Source organism: Zootoca vivipara, chromosome 1, assembly GCF_963506605.1.
Source record: "Zootoca vivipara chromosome 1, rZooViv1.1, whole genome shotgun sequence".
NCBI classification, from domain to species: Eukaryota; Metazoa; Chordata; class Lepidosauria; order Squamata; family Lacertidae; genus Zootoca; species Zootoca vivipara.
In genome coordinates, this window is record NC_083276.1 from 98,327,451 (window position 1) to 98,353,158 (window position 25,708).

Genomic DNA, 25,708 nt, shown 5'->3' on the forward strand with positions numbered 1-25,708 from the left:
GGTATGGCTACTCAGGATATTGGGACCTTAATAGTAATTAGATTTAACCTATTATACATATTCTTATCAGGTCGAGTGGTCCATTCACATAATTAAGTAAGGTGACAAAGGAAAGTGTAATAAAGAGAAACCTCATTTATTATAGCCCTTTACAGTTACTAGAAATACAACAACTGAATTACAGACTTTTAATGCTCACAGCCAACCCTGTCCATAGCTTATATTGTGCTATGGGTTGCAGTAAAGACTGTGGTTTTATGCTCATCAAGCATTCTAAAGAGCAATGAGTATTAAGATTATTAAGTTTTAATTAGATGATAATTGGAATTGTACCTGTTTCAATGAAGTGTAGTTGGATCCGTCAGTACTGATTTTTCTGATTTCATGATGATCAGCAAGAATTAAAAAAGGTTCTTCATCTAAATATAGCGAAAGGGGAAAAAATACTATGCTAGCATTTAAGTTAATTTATGGAACTTCAAGAACAGAAATACAAGTAGTGAAAAATAAAATGCTACATGCTGTGAACAGTGTTGTGGATGAAGGAAACATTAAAAGCATAATATTTCAAGTAAGATCAATGATGCGTCATAATCTGAACAAGAGATTCAATTAGCATTTCTTTCAGAGTACTTTAATTTAGCCTTTGTAATACAGAAAATGTATTAGCACTCTCAATAATTTCAATTCCAAAATGAATTTAAGCACAGCTACTCAGCTTGGCTTTTAAGGGACAAATAGGTGATAAGTAACAGTTGACATTAAGAAAGGGGAAAATTCAAAAGTCAGAAAGGTCCAAATGAATGCATGCCAGAATTTTCAACAAGTAGTGAGCTGGATAGTTCTGAAAATACATTTAACTTACATTTTAATAATTCAAAATTTCTGTAAATGAAGTGCACGTGAAGCATACTTGGAGCTACTGTGCATTAAAAAAATACATTTATAGTGTGATACTATACAGGTGCAATCACAAAGAAGTCCCATTAATTTTATTGGAGCTTCCTAGTAAGTTATTCTCAGCACAACCTTAGAATAATATTTAAGAAATTTACAATAATAGGAATGCCTAGCAAATTCAAACGACTCTAAGCCCTGATTTTCAGAGTGACAGATTTTCAGAGTGACAGTTTTCCAAATCAGTTCCGGGCTACTCAAATGGCATACAGAAAGTCGGTGTTGCCATGATCACTCCTGGCCTGATCCTTCCAGTGCAGTGTATTTTGTGGAATGTTTCCCTGTAATTTCCCAACAATATATGCCTCTTGCAACTGGGCCTACTGAACATTAAAGAACATTTGCATCAATTCTATTCCCACTAGCCATCTCCTGCTTGTGAAAGGTGCATCCGTCCAATTTCCAGGGACCCTCCTTCCTCCGCAGCCCCCACACCACAGGCTGTCCCATTCAGCAGGCCCCATTTAGCTGACCCTCAGGAGAGGATTTATGGAGCAGCTACTGGGGCAAAGGAGGGGAGGAAAGCCAGCTTTCTCCAGCCCCATTCCACATGCTTTTCTACATTTCCAATCCCATAATGTGAAACAAAGGGTGGGACAATATGCTCACATCTGGACAAACATCTATTTTTACCTAAGTATGCCTTAAGACAGTTTGGTTAGTTTAATGCATTGTGCGTTGCACAGCTAATTTTGTTTGAAAAAAGTATGTTTAGGATGACTAAAGGAAATTTTAAAACTAACTTAAGTTGCATTGCTTTCCATGGGACTTAGTTATGACTAAGCTTAACTGCACTGAGACAGTAAAATTCCGGAAGCCAAGTAAGCAAATGATACCTGAAAGAGACTTGCAGCCATTTGGGTTATTAGGTTGCGCTTCATAACCATCTGCACACAAACATTTGTAGGTGCCATACGTATTGACGCACTGCTGGCTGCACGGAAAGCCAGACAAACATTCATCAATATCCACACATGTTTTGCCATCATCCTTCATGTAGAAGCCAGGCCAACATTTACACTACAAAGAAAAATAAAAGCAAATTATGCACCAGACACCCTAAGGGTAGCTGCTTTCTTCCCTGCACAGGCATGGTATCAATGTGATACAAATGTTGTTTAAAACCTAGTAATATAACATCTAAAATAACTTTTAAAAGACAATTCAGACCAAGTCTTCCTCTCCAGGTGGTTTTCCATAACAGAAGTTTTATATTTCTGATGCATGTTTTTGTAAGAAATTCTGAAGCCCACTTTATGAAGGAGAAGAGGTAGCAAGGTTTGAGGATACAAGTTAGAGGTGGACTGGGAAGATATACCCAAAGCATACAGATGACTGTGATCTCCATTGGTAATGCTACACTAATATTTAAATGCTACACTAATATTTACCATCCTGCTCTTTCCATGGCCAAAGCAGGGCAGAGAGGAACGTAACTTTTCATACCAGTCATACTCGGCTAGCAGGTAGAAAGATTTTTCAGCAGCTTCTGCTCCCCCCATCACATACATACACACACGTGCAGATAGACCTTCCTTTACAACTCCCATGATCCCTACCTAACAGGACCAGTGGACGGGGAAGATGGGAATTGTAGTCCAAAAATCTGGAGGGCCAAAGTTTGGGGATGCCTGCCTTAGATGCTTTAAAGAACCTTAGGGAAAAATATTCCTCATGCCACCTCCAATTCTTTCCTCCTCATCTTTTCTCTTCTACTTTTCTCTCATACTTTTCTCCATTTCCCAGCCATTAGACATGGGATGCTAGAAGCATTCATACAAAGTTCTCGGGGAAGCCAATGGGCTAGTAATGTGAAATTTCATTTCCCCCTCCCGCTTCAAAAAGGTGAGCATAATCAAGCTCAGTCTTCATGCTAATTTACAAAAGCTCTAAAAACATTTTTTATTTGTCATATAATTATTTCATTGGTGTAATTTTGATATTTTTGCTGGTTATTCAGTGTGATGGGACTAGTTTCACATGATTTTGTAGTTGTTTTAATGTTCTTTTAATTGTGAACTTCTGAACAAAAATTTGTGGGAAATTAACATTTAAAAGTAAAATGGTGAACAATTAAAATATTTTTAAGATGACTAACATTGCTATGTTAACATTGCTAATGGGACCCAGGTGGCGCTGTGGTTAAACCACTGAGCCTAGGGCTTGCTGATCAGAAGGTCGGCGGTTCGAATCCCTGTGACGGGGTGAGCTCCCGTTGCTTGGTCCCAGCTCCTGCCAACCTAGCAGTTCGAAAGCACGTCAAAATGCAAGTAGATAAATAGGAACCGCTACAGCGGGAAGGTAAACGGCGTTTCCATGTGCTGCTCTGGTTTGCCAGAAGTGGCTTTGTCATGCTGGCCACATGACCTGGAAGCTATACGCCGGCTCCCTCGGCCAATAATGCGAGATGAGCGCGCAACCCCAGAGTCGGTCACGACTGGACCTAATGGTCAGGGGTCCCTTTACCTTTAACATTGCTATACGTTTTTTCTCTGCTGCTTCCCTCAGTCTGTTTCTCCTTTTCTCACTACTACCACCAAAATATTTAGCTCATAGCCTTAAATTAGAGGGGGGAACCTGTGTTCTGGATGTTGCTGCACTACAATTCCCATGGTGGGAGGGGGACTGATGGGAGCTACAGTCCAAAAACATTAGGAGGGTCACAGTTTTCCTGCCCCTGCTTTGCACTACACAGTTTGCTGTGCAGTGTCCCAGATTTTAAGGGTTTAGAATAATCCTTTATTCTGACCAAAAGAAAGGCATATCAAGATATTCAGACATATTTCAGCTTATTTGGCTTTCCATGAAACATCCCCCCCCCAAGACATATAAAACAAAATTAAATTAATGGAATAGCAAAAGCTGGGGGGCACAAGGTGTGCTCTCTTTTCCAGGAAGTGTCAAAATCTAATGTTTATGGTACATATGCAAGTCAAATTTTAGATTTAAAGCTCTATTTATAATGTACTATTTTACACACCAGGACTACCAACCTTGTACCCAACAGGAAGATCTTGGCAATCTTGAGAACAGCCACTGACTTTCTTACTCAAGCATTCATTAATATGGCAGTTTCTCTCATCCGATCCATCACCACAATCTTGTTTAGTATCACAAACATTTTCTTGGGGAATGCACTTGCCATTTTTGCACATAAAAAAGGAACTGTTGCATGACTGTTCTAAAAATAAGAAACAAGAGGGAAAGGACACAAATGGATTGCAATATACACGTTGAGATGTGTCAGAAGTAACATGTGGTCTACATATTAATTTATAAACAGATCATTCGTGAAAATTCAGTCCAGCCCTTCCATATTATGTTTACATATCCCACAGCAGAAAGTTTGCCATCATTTTCACTGGATTGCATCACCAGTCAGTGTAACTATGAATAGTCATAAACATACTGCTGGTTTGTTTCAAATAGTAAATGCAAGTTCTGCCTATATTTCCTTTCGTCCAACACCTATATGTATACCCAAGTGTGGCCCTCAGCTGGATTTTATCTGGCCTTTTTGAGTTCCCTTCTGTCTATCAACTATTTAGCATAAAGAGGGAAAAGGCCTTCATGTTGCAAAATATGGAACAGTGGGTCCTGCCTCTGCAGGAAGATCAAAGCATAGGGGGAGTAATAAAACAACAACAACCCCTGCAGTACCCCACAGCTTAAGATCCAGGGGGCTGAGAAATTCTCATCCAGTGCTCCTTTCTGGAACTTCCTCTGCAGACAAGACCAGAACCACTACAGATCAATGCCTTTGATATCCATCTCCCATACACAGTCCAGGAGGGTCGAAAGCCAAGGAGAGATCTTGTAACAGCAACAGGGTTCTACTCCCGCTGCCTTCTAACAGAGATTATCCATCAGGGTGACCAAGGGAGATTCAGTACCAAACTGTCTCACTAAAGATGGTGATGACCCACCCTTCACCTTATAGTTCCAGGACAGATTCCAACATTAAAACACTATACTAAAAACAGCTCTAAATAACTTATAATCACAGAAGTAAGGTGTGTCCTAAAAATATACACCTCAAATGTCAAAAGTCAGGGTAAAGAGGTACATCTTCATCATTAACTGGAAGCTGTATAAACAAGGCACCGGATTCATCTCTGTGGGGGTTGGGGTTCCCTAGCTTTGGGGCTGCCACAGAGAATGCCACATTCTCGGTCACCAACCCCTGAGCTTCTGAGGGTGGAGGAACTACTTGTGTTCCTTGTAAATATGCAAATTTGCACACCTGCAGTTTTCAGGATGCAATTGTAGTTTTGACGTTCAAGATTTTGAACAGAGAGAGGGCAAGGTTTACAGTTTTGCTGTGCAATCACATTACTAAACCTGGGTTGGACAATTTGAGAGCCTGATCCTCCCCTTAGTTCTTCATGGCCTGAATGTTCTCTCCACACTCCACAAATACCAAATTTTACTGAAAACTACGTACAGCATTATTTAACAACAATGCTAAATTATTATACACATATATTTAATTGTAAAAATATTTTAAAGGCTGAACCTGCACTTCTGCATTTTATGTTAATTGGATGTTCATCAGAATGGTCTGGACAATCAAAATCTCCATCACATTGCCACTGAGAATTTAACAGACACCTTCCATCAGCACAGCTGAATTCTCCAGGATTACAGTGACGATAGCCTAAAAAAGAGTGGCCAAACATTAATAATGTAGACCTCTAAAATTTATATTCCAAAAAAGGTACTACTATCTTTTTCAAACAGGAGCTGATCCATAGAACATTTGCAAGTACTTTGCAGGTGTCTTCCTTAGCAGATGCAAACTTCAGCCATAGTGGTGACCGAACTATCCACAGGTGACCACGGTATGGCCAAAAGGAGCAGTTTCAACAGCTTTCAGCAAGGAGCTACAGGGCCACCACACCCTATTCCATGGCTGGAAGCTGTTGTAACTACTCTGACAAAGCAGAACAGTCCCCAGCCATGAAACAGAGCACACAGGGCTTACAATTCTTCATGACTACAGTAGCAGATTTAGCAGTTTCTGGATCTCTGCTAAATATGATAGGGTTGGGAAATGTCTAGAATTCTACACTGAAACTAGTTTTTGAAGACAGACTAGAAATGTGTCTGATCTGACAAATATAAAGGGTTTGAGTTTAGAACAATAAATTTTCTTACTGTACTTTGCCAAACCTTTATTAGGCATTACAAGTATAGGCCATCATAAAATATTCATATATAAAATTTTAAACTATATACAAATAAACAGCCATATAAAATATATAATAACAAGGATTTTCACTGTGATTTCTTCCTGCTAAATAGTGCCATTCACCACTCTAAGAGATACTATCCAATACATTTGTCAGTTTAGAGTTCTTTACTCAAAATTATTCCATTGTGAGTTAAGCAGTAACCTGGCTGAAGCCACCCAATAAATATTATGGCTCAATTCCAATTTGATCCCAAGCTCTGAAATTTCCAAATCCAATACTCTATCCACAGCAAAGAAATATCTATTTACCCCCTTGTTCTTTGATTTTACTGTGTGGAATATATGTTTTAAGTGTGAAATGTATGTTTTCAAGAGAAATACATAGCGACTTATTTATAAATGATAACTCCATGGCCTATTCAAAGTCGACTGGATTCCACATTTTGTCAAATTAGACATATTGAAAAGATCAAATATCTGTTGCTTCTTAGAAACCGTTTTAATACATTGACAAATTGCTCTGAAAAGGCAAATATTTTCTCTACAGAAATCTTAAAGGAGTATGAGCATTGCTTCCTTAGAAGAAGAAGAAATTAAAAACCTGTTAACTTACTTTCTTCAAACGATTTTATTCTATTTGTGGGGAGTTTATCCTTGTCAACAGACAAATGCAGAGCACACAAACTTCAGCATTAAGACCCGTCTCTGTATCAGAAATTAACAGTGCAATCTCATACAGGTGTCCTGAGTAACTCACATTGAACTTAACAGACTTTCTTCCAGGTGTGCATAGGATTGCAGCCTAAGCTTCTCACAATGCTCCATTTATAGTGAATCAATGTACTACTACTAATGCCTTATTTTAGGGGGAAATATTTTATGGAAAAATGTTTTAGGGGGAAATATATTAGAAAAAGCAAAAGTAAACACAATTCCTTCGGAACATCTTTCTTTGGGAACTTGGAAATTTCAACTGGTTCAAAATGAAGCAGCCAAATTACTGTCTATTATTTAATTTCAAACTCATATAGCTCCAGTTTTAAAACAGCTGTGCTGGTTGTCAGTTTGTGTCCACACCCACTTCATGGTGCTCACATTAAAGCCCCAAATGACATAGGCCCAAAAGTATCTTAAGAGTGCCTCCTTCTTTGCTGAAGCTTTCAGGTGTAAAAAACAATACTTGCCACATTCTAGTGATTCATCCGATCCATCTCCACAGTCATTATCATGGTCACATACAAACTGCTTGGGAATGCAGACTTTATTGTGGCATGTGAAAGTATTTTCGTCACAAGTATTATTAGGAGCTAAGAAAAAAAATGGAACGGAAGACAGTGAACCACCAACTTCTAAAGGACAAATGTCAAGTTATTGTCAGCCACCAATACAGTGGTACAGATAAATACAGCAACCCCTCATCTTATTTATGTATGTTGCAAAATGGTTCATACCACATCCTGCTGTAGCAAGCTCATCACTTCCATTCGGACAATCTCTTTCACCATCACAAAGCCAGTGCTGAGGAACACAGGCATAGGAACCTAAGCAGCTGAACATGTCTGAGGCACAGGTTACGGAGCCTGGGGGGAAAATATTGGTATGATTTTAATTTTATTTGCTACGTACGAAAGTTATATTCTGAAGTGACTAGTTAAAAAATAAAATAATATATACTACAATTTTCTTTAATGATTTCTAAAATCTCAAGTCACATTTGTGTCAGTAACAGTCAGGGACATGCACGGGTGGGACTGCATTGCTCAGCAGGGACAGTGCAGGCGTAACATTGAGACTGGAGGGTTGTGTCCACTTCTGTGCCACACTGTGCTGAGCTCCTTAGTGCCTTTTCCTTCCTTCTCAGTAACTGGCAGTGATGCGCAGAAGAGCAACACAGCTACTCCTGCACAGCCCCACTACTGGTTCAAGGAACTTGGATATTGCTCATCAAGTTGTTATTACTGCACAATACTATATGTCTTATAAGGGATACCAAATATTACATATATTTCTTATCTCATACAGAATAAGATCCAATACTTATTGTCCATTGAGTTGACCGAATGAAGAGTCTAGGGCCAAGTAATTTTGACATGTGCACCCCAAGCTCATATTTGTATCATTGTAGTACTCACCACATATAGGTTTGCTTTCATCCAAGCCATTTCCACAATCATCCTCCCCATCACAAGTCCATTGTTTAGAGATACACTTATTTTCAGAGCAAGCAAACTGATTCCATGAACAAGAGGAATCTGCAAGGGCATGTAAATGATAGGTGTTGCATATGTTCAATAGGAACAGATTCAATATCAACACTATAAGAAAAGCTCTAGCATGCCCCCCCCCACTGACAAGCAAAATTCTTCCTAGAAATTTCTGATGAAGTTCATTTCACATATTGCCCATCTGGAAATTCCCTCCAAAATTCCTAAAGCGCCAATGGAATTTTGCTCAGCTTCTCCAGGCATTGTTAGTATGATCTTAAGCTTGTTTTTATATTTTTAAATCACATTATAAACTACCTCCCATCTTTAACAAATGTAAATAAAAACAATTCTTGTTCTACTATTCATAAAAGCATACCACACAGAGCACACAGCTACGTAGAGGAAAAGACACATATCCATGCCTTCCAACAAGCATTTAAAAATGTAATTTTATGGTAAACAAATATCCTACAACAAATTATGTGAATACTTTTGCCCACTACTAAAGGTATTTTAAGTTTTCATGAACATATTGTAAAAAAACAAAATAGCTCTAAGATCAAAATAATTACAAACTTTCTTAACAGCTTGAATATATAGGCTCTCACAAGAAAAATGGCAAAGTTCTTTGAGTGACTAAATATTCAGTGAGGGACATTCCACCATAGTAAAACATATCAAACTCATTGAAATTGCAGAGGAGTCCTGCAGCAAGGCAGATTTTGATTATCTGTCCTTCTGCAGCCTCCACTGACATGTCCTTCATTGTTCCAGAAAGTTCTCCACCCCCCTGGAACAGCTTTTCAGAAGACTGAATAATTTGTGGAAATCGCCTCTTTCCCCGCCACCTCCTCTGCATACTCTAATCACACCAAAATATATTTATAAGTCTGTTGATCTCTAGGAAAGGAATCTAACAGCAGAATCCTATACATGTCACTTCAGACTCAGCACCTAGGTAATTTTAGACTCTGGAATGAATGGTCTTCTTGCACCCCTCCTTTAAAAGCCACCATGTATTTCAGTTGCGCAGCACGCAGCATTTTTTCTCTCCTCCCTCCCACACTACCATTACCAGATGTTATACTACTTATTTTATGCTGCTCTCTGATGGTCTTTGCAGGGGGCTGGACTGCATCCTAACTGGATCACTCATTACGGAGCTATCCTAGACTACAATCTAGGTATATATGTATATGATTATAGCCTAAATGACCAAATTATAGAATAACGTGTTTGCTATGTAACATGCCTATATAATTTGCAAGGATTTCAAGCTGTTCATTGAGATTTGTAAAAATACCAGTTTAGTTTAGTTTAATTGTATTCTTTTTCTTGCAGAGATTTCAACTGACACCTCCTTTGCACAAACATCCATGGTTCAAAGATAAGATACTAACAACAGTGAGGTAAGATACTAACCACAGTGCAATTCATCACTTCCATCTTCACAATCTTTTTGACCATCACACGCCCAGGTATTCAGAATACACCTCCCACTTGGACAACTAAAATAATTTTCTTCACAGGTATGCTTGTTTCGAACTGCAAATAAAATAAAAGAAGCAATTTGTTTCTGGTAGTCATTGAATTTTGGATGAAATATACATAGAAAAGATCATCTGGGTTAGATTCACTGAATAGAAGGTCTCCTTCCATTCATGGAATGGGTTTTGATTCAGCAAAGGCTCCCACAGGAAAAAGAGGCAATATTTGCCCATTTTCTCTTCCCCATGCAGCCATGCCACATTGTGCATTCTTTGGACAGTTCCTCAGCTGTCCAGACGAGTTTCTCAGGGCACTGAAGGAATCACCAACATTGCCACTTCCTCCTATATGCAGGAGTGTTCCATATGCAGGATTATCAAAGAGAAACTCAACATACAATGAAGAAACAATCCAACTAATGAATAATTATTTATCATGAATAAATATAGAAATTATTTTTATTTCCATAATTACCTGGGCATTTAAGTTCATCTGTGTAATCTCCACAGTCATTAGATCCATCACACATCCATTCTGGTAGTATACAAAGTGATGTAAAATTACAGCTAATAAATCCTGAAGATTTGACTCCAAGTTTATAGAAGTGAGCACAGTCTGTGCTATCTGAGGTACACAAAACGGAATGGGCATACATTAGAATATATTCTTTTCAGTGTGGATCTCATCACTGTGATTTCTTTGACAGTGGTTGCTTAATTTAGCTTCCACAATCACAGCATTGCCTGTTACCAATTAAATTACATCACACAAATTAATTAAACTTACAGTTATATATTAGTATAGTATAAGAAACAAATCGTTACAAATGAAAAAATAACTAAATTCCTTACTGCACTTTTTCTCGTCAGAAGCATCCAAACAGTCCACAATCTGATTGCATTGTGCTGATTTTGCAATACAAGTTCCATCTGCACAGTGAAATTCTGTTGAAGTACATCCTGAAACTACAGGGTGAAGTGTTTGGTGGGTGGGGAGGAAGAAAGATATAAACATAACTTGCATGGTTTGAGATATTTAAGTTTAAAGTTGCTACTAAATTAATTACAATGCTTAAATGTGTGTTGTTTAAAAGTAACAAGTCACACACATCATGACCACAGCCCAGAAAAGCACATTTGAGGGTTGGCCTGTTCAAGATGCAAGCCAATAATACCCTTGTGGCGTTTTATATACCCCTTGCTTCTTCATCCCACAGTCCATTATTTTCCTGGTCGAAAGATCTCTGCATTGTAGGGGGTTGGACCAGATGACCCTCATAGCCCTGTCCACCTCTACAATTCTATGATCCTATGTTTCTAATTGCAGCCTTTTTTGCATGTTTAAGGAAGGTGCTGTGCATTATTAAGTCTCTACCTCCAAGTCTGAAAAGAAAAGCAGCGATATTGATCAGCTTGAGCTGAGAGAAGCTGAAAAGGGACTTTAAAACTGCACACACAAATTTTTGAGCTTCTGTAAAAGAATGTGTATCCAATTGTGCTAATCTGGGCCCTACTTGGCCTAAATACCCAGCAGTTATGATAGGTTTAGCAGAGCATCCATGGTGGATTAAGATAGATGGCATTATGTCTGCCATTTATATATAAACTGCTTGGGATTTTTCTGCGATCTTGTGCTGCTTTCTGTGAGACTAATTGAGATCATGGCAAGAGTCTCAGCAAACAATTGTAAAGCAAAAAAACAAAGGGGAAAGCATAACACATTTTTTGCAAGCCAGCACTGGAGTGTGCCAACGTGCCCTGCCTGAAGAATCGCTGATGAAGCAGTGGTCCTAGTTATTCTCTTCCCCATCCAACTATAACCAATTGATTTGAGATGCTTTAAATATTATCATATGCAAGTTGCCTTACGTTACTTTATTTTTAGATATTTCAGCTCACAGAATTGGTTTTATTTTCTGTACGTTCTACAAACCTATCATTTCACAATGCCTTTGCACTTTGCGCACTAAAAAAGAAAAAAGGTGATTCGCCACAGTCACAGTCTTGAACCTGCTGTTTCATTGGTTAAGCCAGACAGAGATTAAATGAAGTAAGATAGAATTATAGGATAGAAATAAGGTAAGTGTCTGAGAACTACAGTAGACACATCAGAAATTGAGCCAGTGACAATATTCACAATTTTGAAAGTACTAATCACTGGGTTGGAGATTCGGGGATATCTGAAATCAATCTCACACAACATTGGTAAACAGTGCACAATGTAGGAGCATTGCGTTTGCACTCTGAACTGCTCAATTTTCACCTACAGAGGCCTATTTTGCACACATAGGACTGCTGCTGAAAGTGAAAAACGTCTGCAGATGCTTATTTCTACATACAAATTGTCACTTCTAGACTAGGCTTATTTGTTTAACATGATAAAAAAATCCTTCCAGTAGCACCTTAGAGACCAACTAAGTTTGTCATTGGTATGAGCTTTCGTGTGCACCAGACCCTTATATAAAGTGAGAGGGTGGGGAGGGGTATTACTCAGAAGGGTGGTGGGAATGGGTGATCATGTATAATGCTGAATTGCAACTTATTACCAAACTTAAAACCATGGAGAGACCTGGTCTGAATACAGTGGTACCTCAGGTTACAAACGCTTCAGGTTACAAACGCTTCAGGTTACAAACTCCACTATCTCAGAAATAGTACCTCAGGTTAAGAACTTTGCTTCAGGATGAGAACAGAAATCGTGCTCTGGCGGCGTAGCGGCAGCAGGAGGCCCCATTAGCTAAAGTGGTGCTTCAGGTTAAGAACGGACGTCTGAAAAGAATTAAGTTCTTAACCAGAGGTACCACTGTAGAGACATTGGATTCTTATCTCATTATACATGATAATGCTATTTTTAGCCATCTCACCCCTTGCTTTTTCCTGTAAAACCAATCAGTTGTTAACGGTCATCAACAGGTTTACCACACCTATCAGCCAATTACCCATTCTCACCACCCTTCTGAGTAATACCCCTCCCCAGCCTCTCACTTTTTATAAGGGTCTGGTCTCTAAGGTGCTACTGGAATGATTTTTGTTTTTGTTTAACGTGATTTATATACTATATATTTGACAAAATATGTTGACTAAAATATTTGACTGGAATTGGGGGTGGGATGGTGGGATTGAATTATAATTCTGGAGTTCAGATGTGACTTTTATTGGTAGTCAGTGAAAATAAATATTTGGTCATTGGTTCAGGGCACTCACAGATTCTTGAAATTTAATAAATACTAAAATTCATAAACATTATACTGCAAGAAAAGAAACCCCCCCAAATGTACCTTCACAGCCTATTTCATCAGACCCATCACCGCAGTCATTTTTGCCATTGCACACTTGATCTGTTGTAATACAGCGGCGGTTAGAACAGGGTTTAAAGCCTCTTCGACAGCTTCTATTTTCTGGTAAATTAAAATACAAAGACTATTATTTTATTTACATAACCTTCCTATTAACATGGCTAGATGAGAGCAAGGTTTGGAATTTGGAGCAGAGTCAATGAGCTATGAATCAGCTTATATGGCTAGTCAGAAACACTATATGGAAACAAGATATGGCAATGTAACCCAATAAGGTGAAAGAATCTTACCACAATAAAATAACTTCTCATCAGACTTGTCTTTACAATGGGTGATGCCATCGCAGGACAGCTGGTAATCAATGCATTCTCCATTTCCGCATTCAAACTCAGAGTAGAAGTTGCATGAGGAGTTTTTAGCTGAAAGAGTGAACAACAGAAAAGCAAGCAGGAGTTTATTTATTTATTTAAAGTATGCATAATCTGCCCTTCTCCCAAAGTTGCCAGGGTGGAAATATACACAGTCTAAGCAAAAAAGAAAGAAAGAAAGAAAGAAAGAAAGAAAGAAAGAAAGAAAGAAAGAAAGAAAGAGAAAGAAAGAAAGAAAGAGAAAGAAAGAAAGAAAGAAGATCAAAACAAGTGTTAAAAGAAGATACAGAAGTTCAAAGTGAATAGGGAAACAGCCAATGGCAATTATGTAACTAACTAAATATATATTACATAAATCTTGTGTATTTCAGACTGCAAATATTCCACTTAGAGCTGCTGATGTTATAATACAAGCTCATACACTAGATGCTCTGGACCCAAGCCATGGGGAAATAGAAGCCATGCTGCTATGAAAACCTTTTTCTTTCTTTTTTTGTAATTTCCAACTTCATGATGTTCTGAAACCCTGAATCATTTCAATTTCTATCCAATTAAGAAAGACTAGTTTAGGAATAATAGAATCATAGAACAGCAGAGTTGGGAGGGGGCGGCTCTTCAACTAAATAGTTGCACTAGCAGGAGCCACAGCAAAGAGACTCCTCTCTCTTTCCCCTGTGTGCCCACCAATCAGTTCTGGGAGGATCAGAAGAAGGGGAAGGAGAGGGGAGATGGGCCTCTCTGGCCAACTTAAATGCTTGAATTGATGGAATAACCAGCTTAGCAATGTGTTCAATTCCACCCTTTGATGCCAGCCATTTAAAAAAAAAAAACACCACACACACACATTTGTGCCAACCACAGATTACTACTGTCTACTACTGATTCCATACTGTCAATTAACAAGACCTGAACTGAAAGCAATGAATTTGGATCAGAACAGAAGACTAAATTGGAGGTAATTTAGTATACCAAAACAGTAAAAGTATGCTCTTGCCTTCATTTCTCTACACATGAAAAAATTTAAGCATACTTGGGAAAGATGTAAATACAGTGGTACCTCGAGTTACAAACGCTTCAGGTTACAAGCTCCGCTAACCTGGAACAGCTACCTCGAGTTGAGAACTTTGCCCCAGGATGAGAACGGAAATCGTGTGCCGGCGGCGCAGCAGCAGCAAGAGGCCCCATTAGCGAAAGCACACCTCTTGTTAAGAACAGTTTCAGGTTAAGAATGGACCTCCAGAATGAATTAAGTTCATAACTAGAGGTACCACTGTATTACAATGTAGTGTATCTGTTACCTAACAACCAGTGGTGAGATCTATACTAAAGCTGTCTGAGTTAATCAACTTAATACCTTTGGGAAGTAAAAATACTTGAACATGTTGCCAAATTAATTCCAGTTTCGAACTTACTGCAAATCAGCTGTGTGAGGTGTTCTCAGTGATATGCTGATGGTTTGTTATTAGCGGTTCCAAGTCTATACTGAAATAAGCTGTTAATAAGAAATACTAATGTTTTAATTACATTAACTTGGGACCATTGCAAATCAGGTGCCTGTCCATACAATATCAATTGATCTCTACAGGATATGAGTTTCACAGCTATTCTAAGATTGTGGTACACTGCAACTGTGCTAGAGCTTTAATTAACATGCTTTTTATCACTGTAAATCATCTGTAGGAGTCAATTTATCTTAATTATAATGCCAAACAGGAGCACCAATGCAACAAGGACTGCATATGTATAGTATAGTCACTTTAATTTATTTAAGAAAATCTGCTTTAGATAAACTCTACATGCACAATTCCAAAGTTTTAAACATTTTAATTCCAGCAGTCACCTATGCTCTTTAAATAGCCTCTTGATGTGAAGTATTCAAATAAATCATATACATTATTAAATACAATTAATGTAACAAAATATGGAAATATAAAAATTGATGTAAATTTAATTGACGTTTACAGTTGTAAGCAGCACTTAAAGATTCTTAGAAAACACTGAAAATTTCATTGGATAATGGTCCTAAATTTTAGAGAATGGTAAAGGCAGAAGGCTTACATTTCTCAGCTAACTTGCTGGATGTTTCAAAATACTGCTTCACATTTCTAGCTGGTGGTTTTAGATTGCTCACTTTATGAGAGTAATGGGTATGTGGAGAGTTCGGAGGCTGTGAGGGGTGGTTCCACTATTTGCCACTAGTCATGACTCTTTGACATTTGTGCAGTTGATATGCACAAATAACAATTAGTACTGATTTGATTTATAACCAACATTTTACCCTACAGTTTTACACTGAGTCATACATTCGGCAGACAAATAAGTTAAGACAGAAGATAAAGGGTGCAGTGAAAAAGTTTGGGTACTCCTCCCATGGTTATGTGTAATTGTAAGGCATACATAATTCATGGAACACACAAGGGCAAATTCAAGCACTTACATATATATAAAAGAAATGCTTCAAAAGCTTTCATCAATATATTTTCCAGACAATTTAGCAGATACAAGCAAAATACTGCTGGATCTAGATATGCTGTAGGATTTCAATCTAACTAAATTTTACTATGAAATTACCCTGTCAGAACCTGCTTCACCTGATTGCAGTTCAAAATTCCCTATCTATGGCTTTCATGCCTTCTTTTGTTCCTGGTGCCATTCCAGTGGCGGAGCTAAGCAGCCGTGGTTGCCTTCGTTTGCCCTCCATCTCTCGCCCCGCCCCTGAGGTGCACAATACACACACACTCCCCGGGCAGCGTGGAGACAAGCTCCGCTGCCAATTGCTGCTATTATCAATTAATATTACCCCATCCACCCTCCCAATCCCTATCTACCTCGTTTTCCCTCTTTCTTCTTAGTGTCTCAACAAATGAAACTGATTTGCAAAAATGATACATGTTAAAATATGAGAGACACTGCACACACCTTTGTAATTCAAGAAATCCTTAATAAAAAATATTTACAAAAAAAAATATTACTTACGCACACATCTGTTGTCATCTGTAAGTATTCGTTCACCCCTACATGAACAATTAACACGGCCATCAGGGGTCAGAAGACATAAGTCTTGACAGCCCCCATTCATCTGGGCACAAGGGGATAATTCACCTAAAAAAGAGAAAAAGAGAGACATTATAATATAAAACCATAAAAAAGAAGTAATCTAATATTGACATTGGAACTACTTGCTTCATTGTTCAGAAACTCTTGATAATAATAATAATGATGATGATGATGCCCCGCCCATCTGGCTGGGTTTCCCCAGTCACTCAATCTTGACTGATTTAAATCTTAACAAAATTATGGGACACCTAAGGAAACACAAATTAATTTTAAGCTTTGCTCTTAGTACATAGAGGAAAAAATGGGAAATAGGAAGCTGTAAGGTGCTTTATCTGTGACTGTATTTTGATACCTTCAAAACTGTATATATAAATAAAAATATTGCAGTTTTTAAAAAATGATTTTCTTTGCATAGCAGAACCTTGCACCCTTCTCTTTTCCCCATGCCCCCCTCAATCTGTTCTGGGGGTTGTCTCAATGCTCCAGAGAAGACTTGGGGACAGTATTGTGTGCCAAGTCCCATTATGTTAGCAGGAATCCTTGTGCTGGCTTCTGCTAGTGCACATTTCTGCAATTAGTTTTCTCTAATACAATGCATTTATATGCACATTTAACACTAATAATTCCCTAGAAAAGACCCTGATGTTGGGAAAGATTGAGGGCACTAGCAAAAGGGGATGGCAGAGGACGAGATGGTTGGACAGTGTTCTTGAAGCTACCAACATGAGTTTGACCAAACTGTGGGAGGCAGTGGAAGACAGGAGTGCCTGGCGTGCTCTGGTCCATGGGGTCACGAAGAGTCAGACATGACTAAACAACTAAACAACAACACTAATAATAGGCATTTTATATGCATTTTTAGATGAAGAACTGTATTGCGAAATTATGAGAAGTGTGGGTCTCAAAAAAAAAAAAGCTGTCCTTCAGATCATGTACTGTTTTAGGAAGTGCAAATCATGTAGATTTGCATTAAAATGAGAACCAAGCAGAATTTCTTGCACACTCCTAAGTGGTGGTGAGGGTAGCACCATATGGTTGCATTGGTGGGAGTGCTGCTGCCAATCCAACACAAACCTCAATTTAGGAGCTGCCCTGCCCCAGGACGGTCCAGGTAAACAGCAGTGATGTGGGGAGCGGGGCGGGGGATGACTCTACACACACAGAGAGAGTTAATGGAGCAGTCTAATGAGCAGGCCAATAGTAACTATATTAGAAGAATTAGGTATGTTGAATTGGGTGGCATTAGTTCCTTCATGAAGTCTGTGTCTAACCCCATTATTATGAGTTACAGGTAGGTAGTCGTATTGGTCTGGCGTAGTCGAAACAAAATAAAAAAATTCTTCCAGTAGCACCTTAGAGACCAACTAAGTTTGTCATTGGTATAAGCTTTGTCATTGGTATGAGCTTTCGTGTGCATGCACAGTTCTTCAGATATCCTGAATTATGACACTATAATGGTGTGTGATACAGATGGGCAAACTTGTCAATTTCTGTTTACCCCAGTTTCTCATTTTTCCCACTCTTAAGTTCAGTTTTCCACATCATGTTGTGAATTCATTTTTAAAAAGGTCTTGACAATTCATGAGCATTTCAGAGTGACTCTCCAAAGCTTTGCATGCAATTTTACATTTTGCATGTTATTTCCCCTAAAATGGTGCATTTATATATGCAATTTTCACTAATGTGAGCATTGTTTGGCACACTTTAGTCTATAAATCTTTATACTTTGCTGGACTACTGCATTGCAAAATTCAGAGAAGTTCAGATTTTGACAGAAAGCTGTGCTTCAGTTAGCACACTGTGTTAAAATACACAGTTGTACAAATTGTAAATGCATATCAATGCAAACTGAATTAAAATTATCCCCATCCCTAGTGCATGATGTCATAAATGCCTAGTACTACACTGTCTTAGAGAGCAATTTAGACTATGGGACATTCACCCCAAAGAAGTTTGAAATGGATCTCTATCAAACAGTGAGTTCCAAAGACCTTCCTGCAAATTCCAAGCCATACCAAGATGCATTGTGCATTAGCCTATGAAGTTAAAAGTGGCCATGCTGGGCAAGTCTGATTATGGTTATAACTTTTCAGGTGTTTGCACAAGGCTTGAAGAGAATTCTTCATTTTTTTTTATCCAAAGGAACACTGCAAACCCATCATCTTGTGAAGATTAGCACTTGTCAACAAATGCTTTAGTTAAACTTGCAGCCCCATTTGGTATGTGACTTTCCTGTCCTATAAAAGGTTACTGTATAACTAAATAAGGAATTACAGTATGATAAACTACAAAAATAACCCTTTTACTTAATTTTTTTTAAAAAAATAACTATCTGCCAATAAATAAATATGAATGGTGTGTTTGGTAACTTACAGCTGTTAGTGTCATTAGCAACAGCTATGATGCCCATTGGTTGATGTGGTATGTCAGATCTAAGAATTTTTGTATCTCCACCTGTGTATTTATTGGATCGCAGAATAGCTCTTCTCACCCAGTCGGTCCAGAAGATCCAGTCATCATAAACAGCCAGACTGAGAAAGGTGCCAGGTCCAGATTTGACAATCACCTGGTTAGAAAAGGAAATAGACATCAATTGAATGTATATTTATACTCCTGCTGTTTGTCTATTTCATTTCTTCCACAGGATGTTATTTTTGTTTCAATCAATACTGGCACTCGGCAAGACAGATTGTTTCAACAAATGGCAAAAAGATATTTCCAAAGATATCTGGCAAGGGATAAACCATAAAATATAAAGTATTGATAGATGTGAAAGAGAGAGGAGGTTTCTCCCTGCTGGATACGGGATTATATTACGAAGCAGATTGTCTGTGCTGGTTGAAGGAATGGTTGTTATTGAAGAAATCACATACAGTATTTTAGATTTGGAAGGTCACAACAATATTTTTGGTTGGAATGCTTACTTGTGGTATGAAAAGGTGAAAGTTCATAAAGGTTTTACAAACCAGGAAAAAATGTGTATTGAGTATGGGATAAGTATAAAAACTTGTTGGAGACCAGAACACCACTATGGCTTTCACCTTTGGAAGCCATAGAGGTGGGGGAAAAAATATGATGGAAAATTGGGCAATTTATAGAAATTTATTAAGAGAAGGTGAAGAATTTAAATTTAAAGAATTTAAGGATTTATCAGAGATGTTAACAACATGGTTACAATATCATCATTTGAATGAAGTATTTAAAAAGGATATGAAGTGGGGATTTGGGGAACAAACATCACAACGAGAAAGTGACCTGTTAAACTGTAATGTTAAAGTGATATTTAAAATTTATAAGATGTTATTGGAATGGGAGACAAAGGACGGACAAGTGAAACCTTCAATGATACACTGGGCAATAGATATTGGTCATAATATAGAAATGGATGCATAGGAACATTTATGGAACATGGATATAAAATTTACAAGATGTTATAGTTTAAGAGAAAACTATATGAAAACGTTATATAGATGGAACCTAAAACCTAGAAAAATGGATAAAATGTATAAATCCAAATCGAATATGTGCTGGAAATGCAAAGAGAATTAAGTTAAGTTTTTTCATATGTGGTGGTCTTGTAATAAGGTTAAAGCTTACTGGGAAATGATATATAATGGACAGAAAAAGATGTTGAAGATAACATTTATTTATAAAAAACCAGAAGATTTCCTTTTGAAAATTATGTGATCAGAACTATGTAAACAGTATAGAAATTTATTTATGTATGCAACCACAGTTGCAAGAATGTTATTTGCCCAAAAATGGAAGGAATAAGAGGTCCCGCTGAGAGAAGAATGGCTACAAAAGTTAATGGACCATGCAGAAATGGCGAAACTTACCGGAAGAATAGGAAATCAAGATAACAAAGGAAGAAAATGGCTTATTGAGTCTTTACAAGCAAACTGTAAACAGATTAAGACATTGGCAGGATTAATGTAAAAACCTGCAGTTTCAATATATATATGGGATATATATGGGAATAGATATATAAAATAATATGTTGAGATAATTGGAGTATGCGGGAAGATGACGAGAAATTTAAAGAACCACAGAAAGAGGAGGAAGGGAGTCAGAGTTTGAATGAATAATTGTTGTTATATATATAAATTATATAAAAAAGTAGTTGGGATGTTACGTATCAGTTCTTGGCATGCTGGCATCATTGGTGTCATTGGCATACAAAATAGTTCAGAAGATAGTTGCATTTCTATAGCAATGTAGTTGCATTTGGATAATTAAAAGTCACACATTATTTTCCCCACATCAATAAGGATTAAAGGATATTGAATGGTGAAGGCAATATTATTGTAAATTACTTTTCTTTAGTTAGACAGAAAGAATCAGCATATTTCTAGAAATCAGCATTATGATCTTACTCACATTTCTGTGTGATCCATCATATTCACACCTTTCTATTTTCCCCAAGCTGCCATCGGAAAAGTACAATTTCTCTGCACTGTGATCAATCGCAAGTCCATTTGGTGTCAGGAGGTCAGTGCTAATAACAACTTGTGCATTTTTGCCATACAATGTAGCTCTCATGATGCTTGGATGCTGCTCATTCCAATTAGTCCAAAACATTAAACTACAGAAAAAAAGGTTGAAAGACAGACACAATTCCCTTATCTTAAAATGGACATTTCAGCCACATAAATGGACATATAATGCAGCAGTGGTTCTGCTTTTAAAGCTGATGGAATTATTTAAAACAGGTCCTTGTAATCACCATAAAATCGCACCTACATCAGCGGCACTTCTTTAGATTAAGGGAATGGTGAAACAAGTACTGAAATAGGATGAAAGGTTCCAGCGTTGAGGGTAAATCGTCTAGACGTTTTGGGAGTGGGAGCTTTCCTTGACATCTTTTAAAATATGTAGTACAAGCATTAAAAGGTCTCCCCACCCCCACCCACATGGTCCCTCTCTCTGCTCAGTCGCTGTAGGATATGTTTTCCTTAGGAGGTGACATGATGGCAACAGCATTGTGTCGGGATGTAAGTGCTGTTGCTGTCAACTCCTGTCAGGGTGGGGTGGGGGGACTTTGGCTGGCAGTGAGAGACAGCGAAAATGTGCTTAACTCTTGTGCTACTGTTTAAAACATCAAGCTAAGTGACACTCCACCCAAATATTTTGGCTAACCCCACCATCAAAAGCGGAAATGCAATCTATACACACATGCACACACACAAATCCCCACATTAGGATGGTGAAGTGCCGCTTCTGTTCAGGGATTCTAACAATCTAATCTTAGGGTAGAGATGCTATGGATCAGGCATCCCCAAACTGCGGCCCTCCAGATGTTTTGGTCTACAACTCCCATGATCCCTAGCTAACAGGACCAGTGGTCAGGGATGATGGAAATTGTAGTCCAAAACATCCGGAGGGCCGAAGTTTGGGGATGCCTGCCATGGATATTCATCCAAGCTTGACTTGAAAACAAATGTCTGGAGAAGAAGACTTTAAAAGAGAGATTTCAAGAAGCCTGGAAACTGTCACATCTCCAACTTGGAAGAAGAGCAGTACAATATGCCATTCAGTACAGTACAGTACAGTACAGTACAGTATGGCATTCCTTTCCCCCATAGCTACCAGTCCCTCAAGAACCCTTCTCTTTATTTTCCCACAAGTAGGAGGTAGCAGTAGCAGCAAAGACATATTATTTTTTCTTCTTTCCACTCATTTGTCTTGAAGTGCTCCTTGGTCCATAACTCAGGCCTGGGTCTTGAGACTACAGGCCACAATGCCTGTATAGAGATTCCCAAGGGCCAAACTCAACTGCTCTGCCAGTTATAATGCACTCTCCAATGTGTTAGGATACAAGAGGAGGAATCGGGGAGAAACACTTCCTACTATCGCCACCGTACTGTGGCGATACTTTAGGAGCCAACAGGAAGGTGTCCATTTGACGAGTCCTTCAGACTGGCGTGGGAAATAAAACACTCGAACCCTGCATAGGCAACATATATAAAAACGAATGATACATGCCCTTGCCCCACACGACTTCAGTCTTTTTACAAGCATCAAAAATTAAGCAAAAAGATAAAGAACACTATCCAATACCGACAGGAAATTGTAGAAATCAAGACATTTTGGACAAAATCCATAAAAAAACAATAAGGTGCACTTATTCTTTGGTAGTCCCACAGGCTATGATTGATTGGAATGATCTCATATTAGAAACATATACACACACAACACTGTTTGTTTCCTAATGCATCCAAGAGGAACCTAACTTGACAAAGTAAAGTTTGTCATACAGTAATGAATATGACTATGGCACTTACTTTTGGCATTCATCAAGAGCTAATACATGTGGATGATCATCTTCAGACATAGTTATGACTGCTTCTCTGTTGAAAGCACCTCTCCGTTTCTGATCAACTGTGTGTCTTGTGATAGAAGATGTAGTAGAGCTGGTCCAGTACAAAGTATCCCATGTTCTATGATATGCAAGACCCTCCACAGAACCGACATCTGATAGAGAACACATATTCCATATTTAAATCAAGTGAGCACGCTCCAAAATAGAATTGTGTAAAACTGTCATTGTCACATATGCAAAAAAAAAATTGTAATTACAAAAATAAGCTACCTGTGCAATGCTAATGGACACATGAATGTTTTAATTATTATTCTGGAAAATAATGGTTGAATAAGACTTAAATATGATTGAACATGATTGGATATGCTTGTTAAATAATAGTTCAAATTAACAGCAGTGGATAAATACAACAATTGGAATGTAACATTAAGTTTGATTCAAATAGATATATTTTACCATTGTTAGATAATAGCAGCTTTCTGATTATATCATTTTTATTGGATGCTCACTGAATGTGTGCATGATGTCTTAAAGCACACAAAAAGTGCAAAAATGTCATGAATAACGGAAACAATATAATAAATTTTGTGCTCTAAAATTCTATTTTTCATTTAGAAACAGACAGATAAGAGATTTACGGTCCTTGAGAAATTAATTTTGCTGGTTGACTATTTTCCTACACTAGACTTGTGGACTTCTACCTTTGTGGTTGTTCTCTCTTCCAATTAAAGATGCTGGTCTTATACAAAGTAGGAAGGTGTGTGGGGTGGTAGTGGTGGTGAGTTATCTTGAATCAAGAATAAAGGGTGACAGCCAACTAAGTCATATGCAGAGTTTTTAAAGGCTCTACTTGGGGTACGACTAATGTTGAATATCATCCAGCTACTGGATACTGCAAAGCTTCCATACATACACAGAATGCTTCCAACATATATTGCCAGGCAGCTGGGACAACAAACGTTCCCAACATACACAGCAATCAGAGTAGTTTGTACATGTAGCAGGGGGACATAAATGCAGTTTATAAATAGTGGTTTGTAAATGTAGTAGGGGGTGATTTGTGGGGGTTTGCAGAACTATCAGGGAAAGTGAGTACATAAAATGACCCCTTCAGAAGTCATGGGAGAATGGAGACTGCTGCAAGTCCATTGATTTCAACTGTAATGTAGCCTATTGGAAATAGCCATTAAAGATAGATATGAAACCCTTAGCAACTGTCATGCACTAATTATTTGCCAACAAACTCATGATAAATATTTTTCATTGTCATCTGAAGTGTCAAATAATATTTTGATAACATGAAAATCAATGCCATACACTGATTTTCTCGATCTGTAATAATGCACAGGAATTATATATCCATCTATATAATATTTTCTGCCCTGACACACTAAATCAGGGTGGGGAACCTTTTTAGGCTAGTGGGCCAGATCACTATCTCTTCACCCCACACTTTAGTGCCTAAATTAAAGCACCGATGGCATTCAATACAGAGAGCACCAATTATATTTATTTCATATCATTCATGAAGCAACAGTTTATGAGTTTCAAATGAAGTGAGCACTAATACAATATGATATTAATATACAAACACTCACATTATTCACCTGCTCCTGACAATCTGAATTAAATCAGTAATATGGTATATAACTGATTAACTGTCTACACAACGGAAAGCAACAGCTTATGATTTACAGAGGCAATGGTACAGTGATCACATCATTACATTGCCAAATGCCATCTATCACTTTTACTGAACTTAACGAAGATGGATTGCATCCCACCAATGAGATGCAGCCCATGAATACTACCCTGCTGCTCTTCATCTGACTTGCCTGGAAAACGGAATAGCAAATAAATAACAAAAGTAACTGATGAAATCACATGAAACATCCTTTCTTGTGCATAGACAATGCAAACAACTAAAAAACACCAGCCATTGCAATTGACACTTTTATAACTGGTTAGTTTAAACCAGAAAAACACACACAGAGAGATTGTAAATATTTCCCCCCATTTTAAGTTGACAGTTCATTCAACGTATTACGTTTCTTGTTCTTAAGATTCTATTCTTAAAATATCCTACAAAACCGGAAGGCACAGCTATTCCTCCTCCACCTCAGCCCTCTAAGACATGGTGAATAAGGTAGATGAAACCTATTATGCCCCATGCAGGGTTGGCCCAGGACATTTTGCCATTTGCCCTGGCCCCTTGAATTTGGGGAAAAAAAACAATATTGGGGGTTGTTGAACTGAAAGCAGCTGAACAGCTTGATGCACGTTCCTTGTTTTCACACACAAAAAGTTCCTACATAAATCTTTCCATCGGGTAATGAAAAAAAGCGTAGTGGTGGTGGTGGTTATACAAGACTAACGGATGGTTATGCAGCACAGATTTCAGCAAATACAATCTGTTCTCTCACCACTGTATATGCTAAAACTGGGAACTAATAATGGCCATGCATAATTAGGTGTATGGCCTAAAGTATATCCATAAAGAATATAGTGAGCTGAGTTGTGGTCAATGAATTTTTGGGGGTATTTTAACCATATTATGCATTTACTGCTTGTTTTCTTGTTTACTGTGCTCACTCATTGTGTTCACGCAATTTACCTTTTCAGGAAGAGTCTGTCAATTGCTTTCCTAGCCCAGATGCTGGGAATGAGGTTGGTTTCTGACAATCTGTTCACACAGAATATTTGTAACAGACAACAGGTGGTCACCATTTGGTGACTGATATTAAAGCAGTGTTTTGAAGCAATAAACCATATGAGGATATGATTCAACAGTTCACACAAATTATAAATGGCACAATGAGA

General features: G+C 38.0%; 1 protein-coding gene across 1 annotated transcript in view; it reads right to left on the bottom strand.

The window, feature by feature from the left end:
* Positions 1–25,708, bottom strand: part of LRP1B (LDL receptor related protein 1B) — a 748,625-nt gene that overhangs the window by 80,244 nt on the left and 642,673 nt on the right. The window contains exons 42-57 of the mRNA XM_060279545.1: positions 22,851–23,040; positions 20,947–21,151; positions 18,940–19,132; positions 16,486–16,611; positions 13,432–13,560; positions 13,124–13,243; positions 10,698–10,811; positions 10,321–10,470; positions 9,781–9,903; positions 8,284–8,403; positions 7,603–7,731; positions 7,336–7,458; positions 5,474–5,614; positions 3,951–4,138; positions 1,794–1,977; positions 334–419 (exon numbers count right to left, since the gene is read on the bottom strand). Of these exons, the coding sequence (XP_060135528.1) occupies positions 334–419; positions 1,794–1,977; positions 3,951–4,138; positions 5,474–5,614; positions 7,336–7,458; positions 7,603–7,731; positions 8,284–8,403; positions 9,781–9,903; positions 10,321–10,470; positions 10,698–10,811; positions 13,124–13,243; positions 13,432–13,560; positions 16,486–16,611; positions 18,940–19,132; positions 20,947–21,151; positions 22,851–23,040 (2,321 nt within the window). The remainder of the gene's footprint in view (positions 1–333; positions 420–1,793; positions 1,978–3,950; positions 4,139–5,473; positions 5,615–7,335; positions 7,459–7,602; positions 7,732–8,283; positions 8,404–9,780; positions 9,904–10,320; positions 10,471–10,697; positions 10,812–13,123; positions 13,244–13,431; positions 13,561–16,485; positions 16,612–18,939; positions 19,133–20,946; positions 21,152–22,850; positions 23,041–25,708) is intronic.